This window comes from Magnolia sinica, chromosome 5 (genome assembly GCF_029962835.1).
Source record: "Magnolia sinica isolate HGM2019 chromosome 5, MsV1, whole genome shotgun sequence".
NCBI lineage: Eukaryota > Viridiplantae > Streptophyta > Magnoliopsida > Magnoliales > Magnoliaceae > Magnolia > Magnolia sinica.
The window spans coordinates 45,903,412-45,918,699 of NC_080577.1; the positions used below are offsets into that span (position 1 = coordinate 45,903,412).

Here is a 15,288-nt window from a genome sequence, read left to right on the forward strand (position 1 = left end):
GTTTGACCAGCTCACAAATGAGTTTGCTATCGATGAGCTGGGTAGGTATTAGCAGACTACTGGTCAGGCAGATAGTGTGGTCTCTTCCACTTGCTTGGCTGTGCAGCTAGGGAGGAAGCAGTCAGTGTGAAGTATATTAGACCCCAGTGATATCCAAAGAGGAACTATACTGACATGTGTACTTGATGAGGACTGGCATGCTTGCTTTGCATCTCGCATATGACATTTGGCTACATAGGCCTCGCATCTCATGGCCTTGGTATGGCCGATAGCTTTCATGCCTTGCATCCGTAGCTTTGGTACCACTGATAGCATACATAGACTTACCATATATTTTCGCATTACTCTAATATTATACACTTGATGCTTGCCTTACGCACACAATTACACCACCTTCTAAGCTTTTGAAAGCTTATGCATGGCCGTTGCGTGCAGGTGGTATTGGATCGCAGCAGCGCTAAGGCAGGAGTGCACATCAGATTATTTTGGAGTTTTTGATCACCCTATATTTTCCTTTCTGCATTATACTTAAAGTTTTTGATATAGTGGATATGTGGTGATGTTGTTTTGTGACTTGGTTATGCTTGTGGTTATGCTCCATTACAAAAAAAAATCATACTAAAAATCCTCCTTGTAGGATCCCTAGATCGGAATCGGGCACGTGAGTGTCGGGATCCAAGAATGGGGCACTGCGGAGGCTGTCGGCGTCAGATTCGGCGATCGAGAATTTTGTGAGCCCGTTTTCTGAGTTTGGGGCGTGACAACTCTTCCCATTACACAATACCCCTTGCATGTGCCTCATATAGGTGGATTAAAGGGCTCCAACGTCCAAGGGTGGGCTGTCATGGACGTCCACCCTCCATGGACGGGTTAGATATTTTTAATCCATAAGGTGGGCCACACACTCATGATCAGAAAGTTATCAACAAAGGAAAATAAGAATTCGGCCACAAGGGAAGGGTCTCCGCCACATTGAGGCCTTTCCCCTCATCACACATGCATATACATTCCACTATCACATGATATACAAAGATCTACATGATCATAGAATTTCTACTTAGGATCTATGGCAGAGATGAAATCTCCACCAAGGATCAAGGGTTTAGATGACCCAAAGATCCTTGATCAGAGAAAAAGAAGCCATGAAGGGGTCCATGGAGAATGGCCCCTTATATGGAACATGCATGCAATGTATGATGGGTTATGAGCCACATCCATGGAGCTTAGGGCAACCACCATCATTTAATGAGCCCCACAAGCTCCAACATGGAAGAAAGATGAAGATCAATTAAGAGACAAAGTAAATCTGAAATTGTAGAATACATGCACACCCACCTAAGGATCAAGCTTTCAATCTACACCACCATGATCTAGAAGCTCCAATGAAGAGGATTCTAAGGTGGAGATAGGCTAGAGAAGGTTGGATTGGAGGGGATTAGAGGGAGAAGGGGCTGGAGAAAATGGAGACGGTGGGATGGTTTGGGGTTGCTAACAAGAGAAGAGAAGAGAGTGAGAGAGAAATGAGAGGGAAAGAGAAGAGAGAGAGAGAGATTTTGAGAGTAATGTTTGTTTCTCTCACCTACGATAGAGAAAACAATCATGAGGACTAGGGAGATATAACCAATGTTTATAAGGTTGTAGGCTTTCTAGAAAATCTAAGCCTAGGCATGACATCATCACATGGAAAAATGTGCATGGCCATGGTGGGGTCCACTAATCACACATCAATGGTCCATATCGAGCATGGCCCATAACTTGTGATGTGCACATCGGATTCACGCACGGGACGCGACGTTGGAACCGTAGCGCCGATGCGAACGCAATGGCAAAAGTTTCGGGTTAATCCGAGTCAAGTCGACTTGACCGAACTTGAGGATGACTGCAAATACTATTCATATGTCGTGGGTCGCTGGGATTTGACCGGTAGGACCGCGAGACCTAATGGATTAAAATTTACAATCCAACTAGTGGATATTGAAATTGAGGTTTTCCAGACGCAACGCATTTAACCGTGGAAGTATAGTAGTGTTAGAGAATTAAGGCTATTGCCCAAAGGGGGGGTGGTTTGGGGTAATTAAGACTTATTTAAAAATATGTCTATTTAAAAGTTTAATTGCCTAACTTAAACTAAGCAAGGTAATATAACTTTAAGGCTTCCAAGCTAATAAAAGGTCCAATCACATAGACAATAAAAGATATGCGAATAAGCAACTAGTCTATAAAATGATAGTGAACATGTGTGTGGGATGTTCTACCTATCAACTTAAGCATTCATCTAATCATGCATACATAATTAAGCATTCAACACATTAGCAAAATTAAGCAAGATGTGAAAATGACAATTCCTAACACAAGCATGTATAGTGGTTTGGCTACTTGCCTACTCTACTCTTGGTGGATGCACTCAACCCATAAGTGCATCGGATTTCATCTATCAGAGGTTTTAAATCAGGTTAACTTCTAACCTTTATAGCCCTACACAAGGACTCTAGACTTTATGCCCAAGACAAGATCAAGGGTCCTACTCCCGAACCTGACAATTTAAGCCCTACACAAGAGTCAGGGTCCTACACAAAAACCTAATGGTATAGGCCCTACACAAAGGCCAACGTCTTACTCCCGAACTGAAGATTTATGCCCTACAAAAGAGCAAGGGTCCTACTCCCAAACCCGACACGTTTACTTCCGACGGAGGCCTACAAAAGAACTTTGGTTGGTTTCTCCTTAAACTAACTAACAACCTTAGTCCTACACAAGAACCATAAAATTTAGGCCCTACAGAAGAACCAAGGTCGTACGAAAGAATCTAAGTGAGTTTGAACACAGACTCTTGCACTTCATAATGAAGGAGTATAAACATGGACTCCTACACATGACACTTGTTATATTGAGTCCCTTTTGATGCTCCTCTTAGGTTGCTTGATCTCTGCTCTCCCATGCTTCAATCAGCTCCCCGATGCTCCTCCGATCATGTTGTTACTACTTTGCATGATTTCAGCTCCACGATCAATCAACTTATTGTAAATGTTCCACTGAGATGCCCAAGGTGATAGGAGTGGGTTGAATCTCCTAGAAGATCTAGACAATGATATTCCAAGATGCTTAAGTCTAATCTTTAGAAAATTGAAGAGTTCTAACACATCGTAAATGGTGAGATTAGAATCCTCATTAGAGTTGAAATCTCAAGGGATATGCTTGAAACTCATAGGAATAGAGGTATGAGATGAAGGATTTGCATATGGGATCACATTACCTTTGGTTGCTCCAAAAACTCACAGAAATGCCCAAGAGCCTATTCCCATTTATAAAAAGTTTGAGCTCAAATAGTCAAAATACGAGCTAAAAATGGCTCTATCAATGCCATCGAATGGGCCTTCGATGACATCGAAGGGCTCCCTAATGCCATCGAGAATTTCATATAAAAATGATAATTTCTTGCTGGACAAATCTGGACCCATTTCGATTGCATCAACCCGACCTTCGATTGCATCGAACATCATGTTTCGATGTCATCAAAGTGGATTTGATGCCATAGAGAGAATCAAGGAAAAATCCAAAAACCTTGCTAGACCATTTCAGATTTCAAATCGATGTCATTGAGGGGACTTTGATGTCATTGAAACTTGAGTTTCGATGTCATTGAAGAGACCTCGATGCTATTGAGATTTCTAATAAAAATTCAATTTGGTTGCTAGACATCCTGACTAACTCTCAATCGATTCCATCATCTAAGTCTTCGATGCCATCGTAGATGGTTCGATGGCAGCTCAATGCATCAAACATTCCCCAGAATCTACTGTTTTGGCCTATCTTCTACATAACATATTCGCACATCTTCTATCCTTCTTTATCGTATTTTTCTTAGTCTCCTAAGACTAAGGGATGATCAAATTTATATTCATATTAAGTCAAAATCATCTAGAAGTTATAGGGTTGTTTTGGGTCAAGGGCTAAGGTCACCAAGGCATCTTTTTACTGTATGTGCTCTTTAATGCTTCAGCTTCACTTATGTCTCCGGTCTTCACTTCCCAAAGGCTAACCAACTACATGACACAATGACTCGTGTGATTGACAAATCAGGGTGCAAAAATGAGTGCAGTAACAGATATTAGTTCCAACTTGTTAAGTGCTTGTGACATCTAATCCTCGTAATAGGTTGGCCTCACCTGGAGGATTTCCTACTGCAAAAATCAACCCTGTTCAATCATCAAGTGAGCCACACCATATAAAACAACGTATGACATTGATAAATAGAAAACTACAAGTGTAGTCCACTTGATCAGTGTGATCTACCCTATTTCTACCCATTCTTTCCAATCTGAGATCTGCAAAGATACCCAAAGAAGATTTTGTGGTAACACAACTGGCATCTATTGAGTGGTGCCACATCATCCATAAAGCAAGGGTAGCTAAGCGGAACATGGTCGAATCGATGAGGGAGCTTGGAGCAATTACCAGGACATGTGGCATACTTAAAAGGAGGTCTTTGAAAGGTCAGTGATGCTGAAACGATTATAACAACCATCAGAACATGGGAAGCATCCAGATGACCAATTTAAGGCTATAAATAGTAAGGGAATTAGTAGGAGAAGATGTCTAATACCAACCAAATCAAATTAAATCTATCTTTTATTTACTTTGTACTCCTTAGCATTATTAGTCATCTACATTCCTTAGTGTAATCAGTTATTGTAATCAAGTAGATATCAAATTTAGTTGTAATTCGAGTCTAGCACACACATTGAACTCAATTCAAATATCAAGCAAGTTCCTTATTCATAAAGGGTAAGGAATTTATTTATTTTTTATTTTTATTTATCAATATTGAAAAAGTCCTTTCGTACGGAAGGTAGATGTGCAACCCATTTTTAGAGGATGAACCCAATCTTCTGATAATATCCTGATCAATCTTAAACAACACTGTACAAGTGGTTGAATAGGTGACTGATCGCATTCCATCTCAGTCATATATGATCGATTTTAACACATATGCTTTCTTGACGCTTGGGGTCTTAGCTGTCCTGTTTGAATTAAGCCGCACATTGCACAAACTACGTTACCGAAATCGAAACCGAGACAGAAAATTGCACAAACTACGTTACCAAAATTGAAACCGAGACAGAAAATAGTGGCCAGAGCTGATCTTTGCACGAATTTTCCTCATGGTGGGGTATCCATTGAACAGGTTGGATGCCCCATGCACGTAGCAAGTTAAAATTATCCATTGGGTGGACTATAACCAGTGGTCTAACCACTTGGACTCGAGACCTTCACAGAAAAGTAACCCACTACCCCGGTGTTTTCCATCACATATAAGAAATGCACCACTTTGTATTAAAGTATTAAACATAAAGGTGACAAGAAAACATGCTCTACATGGTTTGGTGCGCCTGCTACATGCTCAAAATACCAAACGTAGACCAGCTCAAAGGTAGAGTGAGGATGCCGAATAAACAAAGCCTGAATAGTCCACTGGAGTGTCGATGCGGGTCCACTTACGGCTGCTTACGTCCAGCACACAGGCCTGATGGCGACGTTGGCCACCATCACTAGTATCAGAGCCGATCACAAACATCTTATGCAAGGAAGGAGAAGAATCTCCGCCGATCAGGACCACACAAGGAGAAGAAGAGATGAAGTCGGGCATCGAGGACGCAATCTTCCAAGTCTTGTTTGTTGGGTGGAATTCTCTTACACTTTTATGATTAATGTCCAAAAACCATAGGGACGGAAAATGTAACGAGTCGTAGCTCGGTTGGACTTTTGTTACTTCGGTATTTTTCTGCTGTCCTGACCAACAAAAGGAAGCGACAGGGCTAGCGTTAGGAAATGGCCAGACCCCATCAACTTGGGTCCACACCCCGCGGACCGGGTCATAGCACTCGGCGGCTGAGCTGAACCTGCCTTGGCTCTCGGTGTCGTACCCGCTCACAACCCAAAACCGGCAGGCCCCGCAAGCCAGCCCCCGGCACTCATCTCGCTCCTCAGCCATGGGCGGGAGGGCTCGCCAGGTGTCCGACTCCACGTCATACACCTCCGCTGACCGGAGCGCGTTCTTCTGATTGTCATGGCCGCCCGCCACATAGACTGAGGTGGGGCCCACAGCCGCGCAGGCGAAGAAGGAACGTGCGGTGGACATTGGCGCGCCTCGGCGCCACCCGCCGCCGCGCGTCAGATCGCAGACGTACACGTCGGCAACCGAGTTGAGCGTGACCGGGTCCCATCCCCCGAGCAGGACGAGCTTGGACCTCCCTACGGCCACGCACTGACAGAACGTCGGGATTCCCGCCGAGAGTGTGGGCGGTGGAGGCATCCGCTGCCACGTAGCGTCGCGGGCGTTGTAGAGGGTGAGGCCATACACGGGCGGGGAGTGGGCTCGGGAACGGGGCTTCTCCTCCTTGCCCGCATACGAATCCGCTACCGCGTCGGTATTCGGAACGAGGGCCTGGACGAGGCAGATGAATTCCTCGCCCTTGCCAGATATCCTCCTCTGTCGATAGAATGAAGGATGAGCGAGGAGATCGTTCCACCCTCGGCAGACCGATTTCAGACCCGAGTGGAATCGGTACGGGACCCGAACGAGGCAGTCGAGGGCAATCTCATCCGGTAAGCCAGGGATTAGACTCAGGGGCTGAGAATTCTCCTTTTCCTTCATTTCCTCACGGTCTACTTCCGTAATTAAGCGGTGACACTGGGGTATTTGTTCTTATGTGTGAGAGAGAGCGAGCGGAAGAGAGGGTCGGAATATGCGAGGTGTGGAGGATCATATGGGCGGGACCGGTATATGTAGTCTTTTCGAGAAGAACTTTGGTACTCTGGTATAGTGCCATAGTTGATAAACATGCACTCAGAAATTATGAACATGGCATTCAACTAAGTCCAACTAAACCGTTTAAATTAAGCGGCCCAACTTAGATGCATCTTATACACCAAAAGTTGCAGTGGTTCTACAATCTATCCGATTGATGCTATCCAACTGCCCTAATTCAGCAAACAACTCTCACCGAATCATAGGGTAAAATTGATTAACAAATCTGATTTTGAGAATAAGACCCATCTACAGTAGTTACCACAATTTTGGACGGTTAGATTTGAGGTAATGAATGCAGCATGCACAATTTCTAAATCCCGAGTATCAAACATCACATCTGCTTGAGTATCGAAGTCTTTTGTTTCAAGAGAAATTTACTACTGTAGACCCCACCTTTTATCCATTGGATATTCTTGAAACAATACAAACTTAACTTTCGAACTTAGACCTCCTCGTATGTACACGGAATTTCTGATCGAAAATACCCCTGCCTTGCAGATTGGCTGGTGTGCAGAGACGAGCGCCAAATGGGAATCCCTACGCTGAGAACTCAAGTGGGGCCCACTTTGATGTTTGTGAGAAATCCTTCCCGTCTAAGTTCATTCATAGGGTCACAAAGACCTAGACGAAGAGGAAAAACAAATTTCACAATGATCCAAAACTTCTGTAACCCCTAAAAGGGTTTCAATGGTAGACGTTCAATTCCCTACTGCCTTTTACAGTGTGGTCCACTTGATAGCTAGATCTATCTTATTTTTCATCTCAAGCCTTAATACGAGTTCGCCAAATAGATGGACAATTTGGATATAACACATACCTCATAATGGGACCCATAAAAATCGGTGGGGATTAGAACAGTGAAAAAAAAAAAAACCAGCGAGTTGGGATCGACCGGTCAACCGGGTCAGAGATGGGCTTATAGCTACGGATTTTAACCGTAGCCATAACTGTAGTGCTATGCACTTTTTTTTTTCTCTCTCTCTTTTTTTTTTTTCATTTTATTTTTAATTTATTTTTTACATGGAGAACTTTATTCTACCTACATTTTTCTCTAATACATATTTATATAAATATGTATATGTATATGCATAAAAAAAAGAAAAATTCTCTTCTTTTTTTTTTCATTTCTTTTTTTATTCATTTAACAAGAATATCTTCTAAACCAAAATTAGTTACTTGACGTACCACATATGATTTTGGGGTAGAAGAAGCTACTTTAGCCAACCAACCTAGTTATTTTCCAAGATTCCATCAGGTCGATGGTCGAAAATCCATTTCATTCACTTCGCGGTCAATTTCAATCAATTCGCGGTCAAACTGGAAATTCAGCGGGGCAAACATGAAATTAAGCAGGGCAAACATGAAATTGAGCGGGGCAAACTAGAAATTGAGAGGGCAAACTATAAATTTAGCGGGGCAAACATGAAATTAAGCGGGGCAAACTAGAAATTGAGGGGGGCAAATAAGAAATTGAGCAGCGCAAACTAGAAATTTAGCAAGGCAAACATGAGGTCTGTGTTAGGGACCGAATGATTGAATTATGTTTGAACTTATAGGTGAATTCAATTGAGAACAATCATTTTAACCAAGAGGGAATGATAGGAAGTGGCCCTCAAATTGCAATTTTGCAAATCCAACTTGAAAATAACAAAAGGGCTCATTTGACGTACGTAGTAGAATTTAAACACTGGAATTTAGTAGGTTTTGCAACATGGAAAATTAAGTGAAATTTGTTAATCAAATATATGTGCTATATCCAATTCATTTCATGCACTTCACGGTCAATTCCCTTCACTTCACGGTCAATTAAATTCATTTTATGATCAATTCCCTTCACTTCACGGGCAAACACGAAATTGAGTGGGGCAAACTAGAAATTTAGCGGGGCAAACATGAAATTCAGCGAGGCAAACTAGAAATTTAGCAGGGCAAACATGAAATTGAGCAGGGCAAACTGGAAATTGAGTGGGGCAAACTAGAAATTAAGCGGGGAAAACTTGAAATTGAGCAAGGAAAATTAGAAATTGAGTGGGGCAAATATGAAATTGAGCTGGGCAAACATGAAATTGAGTGGCAAACTAGAAATTCAGCGGGGCAAACATGAAATTGAACGGGGCAAACTAGAAATTGAGTGGGGCAAACTAGAAATTGAGCGGGGCAAACATGAAATTGACCGGGGCAAATATGAAATTCATCGTGGCAAACATGAAATTCAGCGGAGCAAACATGAAATTAAGGGGAGCAAACATGAAATTCAATGGGGCAAACTAGAAATTTAGTGGGGCAAACATGAGGTCTGTGTTAGGGACCGAATGCATTTTACATAGGGAAGTGACTATGGGAGAAAGTCCACCCATTTTAGAACTCTTTTACTTACCTATGTCTTCTCAATCTCTCACGTAAAAGGAGATAAGTCATTCTTCAATACAATTCTATCTTGAGTTGTCTATAGTACTTCATACCTATAAAAGCGTATATACCCACTGTGATTAATTTAAACCAATCATTGCATTACCAGAAGAAAACATGTCATACATGGCCAATGATTCCAACATTCTCTAACTTGGGATAATCATGAATTCTTCAATATGCAATATATTATATGATAATTCATTAACGATCAAAATTCTACTAGATATTTTAATGGATCCTATAAAGTATCCTGAATTATTTGGTCCATTGGAACTATCGACACTAGACCACGGCAATCATCACCTCATTTATCAAAGTGGGACTAAGCGTGATCACAATGTCAGCATTTCCAATGACATAAATACTGAAAACATTAGTGTAAAACATGAAAATCTCATGATAGGTGTAACTGGCATGCACACTTCTTAGTGGTCCAATTATTTCTATCAAGAGATGCCTTGGCTTCAATCATAGCCATTCATAACTGTTCATTTCACCTTATGCATACATAATAAGTATATCTTAATAAACAAAAATCAAAACTTGAATCAGCGATTAAATCTTAATTTATTGAAATGCATATGCTAACTTAATATTTTTACTCACATTGAACATGAGCCTTGCTAAGTCCACACACTTGTGCAATAAAGCTTATGTACACACCACACATCAAGCTTGTCAAGTTTGAAGGTTATATATATAGTCCCGTGCAAGTTAGCTTTACATATAATCACTTACCAGTTTGCTTACCAGTACTAATGTCTACTTGGATTTCAAACTGAATGTGGGCATCTTTTCTCTCGCTCAATTTCATGTTTGTCCCGCTCAATTTCATGTTTGCCCTGCTCAATTTCATGCTTGCCCCGCTCATTTTCATGTTTGCCCCGCTCAAGTCCTAGTTTGCCCCGCCCAATTTCATGTTTGCACTGCTGATTTTCTAGTTTGCCCCGCTCAATTTCATGTTTGCCCCGCTCAATTTGATATTTACCCTGGTCAATTTCTAGTTTGCCTCGCTGATAGATGGTATAAATCTCAAGGAGTTCCAACTCAGATGGATAAGAGGGAAAATCGAGCTTGTTAGCAAGGAACCAGTGCTGTTTACTTCTAGCATTAGAGATAACATTGCCTACAGTAAGGATGACGCAACCATTGAAGAGATCAGAGCGACAACTAAGATTACCAATGCTACAAAGTTCATAGACAAAATGCCTCAGGTTAATAGTATTTCAGCTCTTCTTGTGATTGAAATCATTTCTTAAAGTCTATGTTTGGATGTAGAATTGAATTGGATTTTGATAATCAAGTTACGGCAAAGTGAGATTCCCAAACTTGGGTTAGTCGCACTTCAACTAAGAGGTGAAGCCAGTCCTAAATTGCAGTTGGCTTCATTTTAAGTTGGACTGGTGAAAATAAAATTGCGATAATATAGCGAAACAGCTAAATTTTCTAAATGAAAGAATATTGTGAATGTTCATCTCCATTTAACCGTAACTTACCCTGCATTTGGACATAAATGAACCGAATAATGAGAGTTAATTTAGGCCGCATTTGGTTGCACCAAATGTCATGAAATATCATGATATTTGGTGCAATGTAATCCACCCTTCATCAAGAGGAAATGGAAAATTTTAATGATATTTTCCATCATTCATCAGAGTCTTGACACAATGGTTAGATAGCGTGGAACTCAGCTATCTGAGGGACAGAAGCAGAGAATTGTCATAGCCACATCAATTCTAAAAGACCCAAGAATACTTCTTTTAGACGAAGCCACGAGTGCGCTTGATGTAGAGTCCGAACAGGTCGTGCAGGGCAGAGTCCGAACAGGTCGTGCAGGAGGCACTAGACAGGATCATTATCAACCGAACCACTGTCGTTGTCGCCCATCGCCTGAGCACAGTGAGGAATGATGATATGATTGATGTGATTCATCAAGGCTCAATTGTTGAGAAAGGTAGAACCTCGCTAAGATCAATTTGATATGGCACAAAGCATGTCATTTTTAGCTGTCATGTTTCAAGAACTACAAAATGACAAAACATCCAACTCTTTTCTAGTTTGCCCGGCTGCATTTCAAGTTTGCCTCGTTCAATTTCCAGTTTGCCCTACTGAATTTCTAGTTTGCCCCGCTCAATTTCCAGTTTGCCCCGTTGATTTTCTAGTTTCCCCCACTCAAATTCCAGTTTACCCCGCTAAATTTCATGTTTGCCCCACTCAATTTCTAATTTACCCTGCTCAATTTCAAGTTTGCCCCGCTCAATTTCATGTTTGCCCCGCTCAATTTTTAGTTTGCCCCGCTAATTTTTTAGTTTCCCCTGCTCAATTTCTAGTTTATCCCGCTAAATTTCATGTTTACCCCGCTCCATTTCTAGTTTTCCCTGCTCAATTTCTAGTTTGCCCCGCTGAATATCCAGTTTGCCCCGCTCAATATCTAGTTTGCCTCGCTTATTTTTATAGTTTGTCTCACTCAATTTCTGGTATTTCCTCGCTTAATTTCTATCTCAATTTCATATGAAGCTAGTTCAAATTCATGAAATGCTACAATGTTTTCAGTTATTTCTGATTTTGTACACTATGATTATCTTGTGAATTTTATGTTTGATATGTTTTTCAATTCATCTTTGCAGGTGACGAATATTCTGCTATAATCTCAAACCCAAGCTCTAAGTATACACTGAAATGGTGGTTTGAGAAGGTGATGAATATTCTGTTGTAATCCCAAACCCAAGCTCAATTTCTACATTGCCCCGTGCAAGTTCTAAGTTGCCTCGCTGAATTTCAAGGTTCCCTCACTCAATTCCTAGGTTCCCTCACTCAATTCTTAGGTTCCCTTGCTGAATTACTAGGAAGGTTTTGATGATAAAATAAATGAAGAAGCTCTAGTGCTAAAGTAGATTACACCACATGTTGGGGTTTGAAAACAATTTGCCAAAAACCTCTTTTAGATGCTGTTCGACTCTAACTAAGTTATTCAAATAAGGAGTTTTGAAACTCAATTGAGGCATATGCAAAATAAATTATCTAAAAATTATGTAACTTGCCTATAACCTAGGGTTATATGAATTCCCTATAATCCAAAGGGACGCAGATTGCCCACAACAACTTAACGTAGGAACTCCTTACTATTGAAAGCTATGTGGGTCTCACGTCAATTCATTTTGATTACTCTCGTTATGATATAAGACAAAAAATGAGATGAATTTAAAAAAATGAATTGACTACTTTCATTATGATATAAGACAAAAAAAATGAGAAAAATCTAAAATAAACAAGTGGGCAAGACAACTGACCCAGTCGGCCGGGTCCCAACTATCTGATCTAGTTTATTAGGTCCCTAGGCCATGGTCCCTATTGCTACGGATTAGAAGTACCTATAACTATGGGTACAATCAGTAGTCATAAAGGCCACAAATCCGTAGTCATAGGCCAGCTTACTTAAAAAGGAGGGGTAGTTTCATCCTCACTTTTACTGTCCGCACGAGCGGGTCTAAGTTCGGAAGTTAAGTTTGTATTGTTTCAAGAATATCTAATGGATAAAAGGTGGGGTCCACAGTCGTAAATTTCTCTTGTTTCAAGAGTAGATGAGGTGGCGCGGCGGTGATCAGGATGGATGATGTGGAATAAGAGGGGAAGGCGTTGGCCTGATATCTAATCTGGTTTACATCATCTTTCTATCCGTCTATAGTCTGGCTGTATACGACGCTTAATACACATGCACTCGGAAATCGAGTGCGTCTCATATACTAACTAAACGGTGAAAACCACGGACTCTACGATACAATCCTAAAAATATAATTATTTGAACAATATTGACCTCTGATTAGTGAACATTTATTTGTTGAAATAAAATCATTAGAAATTTTCATTTTCTGCCGTCCAACAAATGGCCACTGCCCTGATAGTTAGATAATAAAGTAAGGTTAATTTTAAGTCGACAGCACAGTTAAAAACTTTATGAACGGTTGGATTTGAATTTCTTGACATGCAATTTTTAAGTACTTGCATATCATGCGTCACACTATGCTAGAGTATCACAGATTTCCGCTCTTCTCCTAGTGCAGAATATTATAATATAATCATTTACATGCATGTGGGCCTTTGCATTGATGTGCATGGTTGAGGTGCATGCGTCCCTTGCTTTTTTGTGTACCCTCGACGCACCCCAAAAAGTAACTGAGACGGTGGAGTGGGAGAGGGAGAGAGGATGAGTATGGATGAGTCAACTTTTCTAGAAGATTGTGACATTTTGCTGTGGAGGAACGAGAGTATATGTATGGTACGGTTTCCACTCGGAGAGTTTGCGCGCGTGGATCTTAAGGTCGCACAATAGTGTTATGCCGTATTTTTAGGTATGATGAGAAAACCTGTAAGAGAACAACACGTGGGATTCAATGAGAAATATGAACTGATTAAAAAGTTTTTTTTTTAGAGATTTTGAGATTTTTACGGTACTAGCGTCGCCGTAAATCTAGCTCACGACATTAATGAGTGAACGATACATTGGTGTGATTTATATATAAGAAATGTGGTCAAAATGTAAAAGGTGAGCAGCAAAGCTTTGGCCAGGAAAAATATTACCATTTTACAAGGAAGCGTGCTAAAATAAAAATTTAAAACAAAAATAAATCTAAAAAGGCTTTCAGATGGTTGTTACATTTGTAATAATGGAAGAAGGATTTATAAGACTAAGTTATAGTAAAAACCTATAAATAACAGAGGAACTCAACAATACCATAAATCTCACACCAACCGTACCTATCAATTTAGTTTATCTTAGCTTATTTTAAGAGTACCAGTAATCAAGTAATGGTAATTATTAGCTATAATCTTTAGTTGTAATCTAAGCTACACTCATACGTTGGATTTTCCTTGATCCAAATTAAGCAATTCTTTGAAGAAACGCATTCTTGCAATTGTTCCTAGTGAATGGTTATGAGTTTTTCATTTTTTATTTTATTATTATTATTATTATTATTTGTATTGGTATTTTAAAAGTCATTTTTTATGGAAGGCACAAAGTAACCCATCTTCGGAGGAAGAACCTCATTATTTGATTATCGTATGTTCATTATAAACTTCTACAAGTGGTTGAGTAAGTGACTAATTTTCTCAAAATCTGGTCATATGCATTCATATTGGACGTATCTGCTTATTTTGGCGCTTGTAATCAAAGTTGATCGGTTTGGATTGAGCCGTTGTATTAATTCTGGCACGCTTACACAGTAGAAAACCAACTGATCCACCAACTCTTTTTTTTTTTGACACACTTGGTGTGAAAAAGTGAGCTAGCGATGTCCTAAAGGGGGGTGAATAGGACAATGCTAAGTAAATAAATAAAATGCGGAATATATAAAGAGTATAAAATTTTCAATTGCCCAAGTATTGAAACTTTGATTCTAGTTGATTTGTAGAACAACCTTCACCTAAAATATTACACAGGACAACCTTATTTCACTAATGACATTAAAATCAACCTTTCAAACTAGCAAGAGAAGATAAAAGAATTATAGCATTCACCACAAGAAGATATAATAGTAAATAACATCCACCACCAAAAAACTAATGCATTCACCAAAAGGCACATGGAGTTATAGTGGTTCGGTGCTTAAAACAACCATACCTACTCACTCCTAAAATTACTAACCTCGTAATTTTGGCTTTTACTATAATAAGGTTTTCATAAGTTCACCTTAACAACTTGATATAGTTCCTTGTGATTTTCACGGAGTATCACAATAAAAACCTCTTTTGTGATTTTCATGGGCTATCATAAATAAAAATCCATTTTGTAATTTTCATGGGCTATCACAAATAAAAACCCCACCGATTTTTTCACAAGTTATCTCAGACAAACCTAAAATAAAATACATTAAAATAAATGTACTTATCTTCAAATGGATATTTAAAGACGTGGCAGAAGCTTTAGCAGAAGAACTACTTTCTTGAATGTAGATAGCGCAGTGTTCAATCAAATAGAAAGAGTATAAGGTTCTATAGATCTTGTTGATGCAGGAATCTGGTTCACCCTTTTCGAGCTCCGAGCACTCGCGTGAGCCCTGTAAGCC

General features: G+C 40.1%; 1 protein-coding gene across 1 annotated transcript; it reads right to left on the bottom strand.

Annotated features, from left to right (window-relative positions):
* Positions 1–5,311: 5,311 nt before the first annotated feature.
* LOC131246010 (F-box/kelch-repeat protein At2g44130-like) lies at positions 5,312–6,753 on the bottom strand. Its single transcript, XM_058245865.1, has one exon. It carries the CDS (start codon positions 6,653–6,655, stop codon positions 5,426–5,428), a length of 1,230 nt encoding a protein of 409 aa, XP_058101848.1. The 5' UTR covers positions 6,656–6,753; the 3' UTR covers positions 5,312–5,425.
* Between the last annotated feature and the right edge of the window lie 8,535 nt (positions 6,754–15,288).

Excerpts from the sequence above, each read along its gene's own strand:
- LOC131246010 (XM_058245865.1), bottom strand. The coding sequence starts at position 6,655 with ATGAAGGAAAAGGAGAATTCTCAGCCCCTGAGTCTAATCCCTGGCTTA.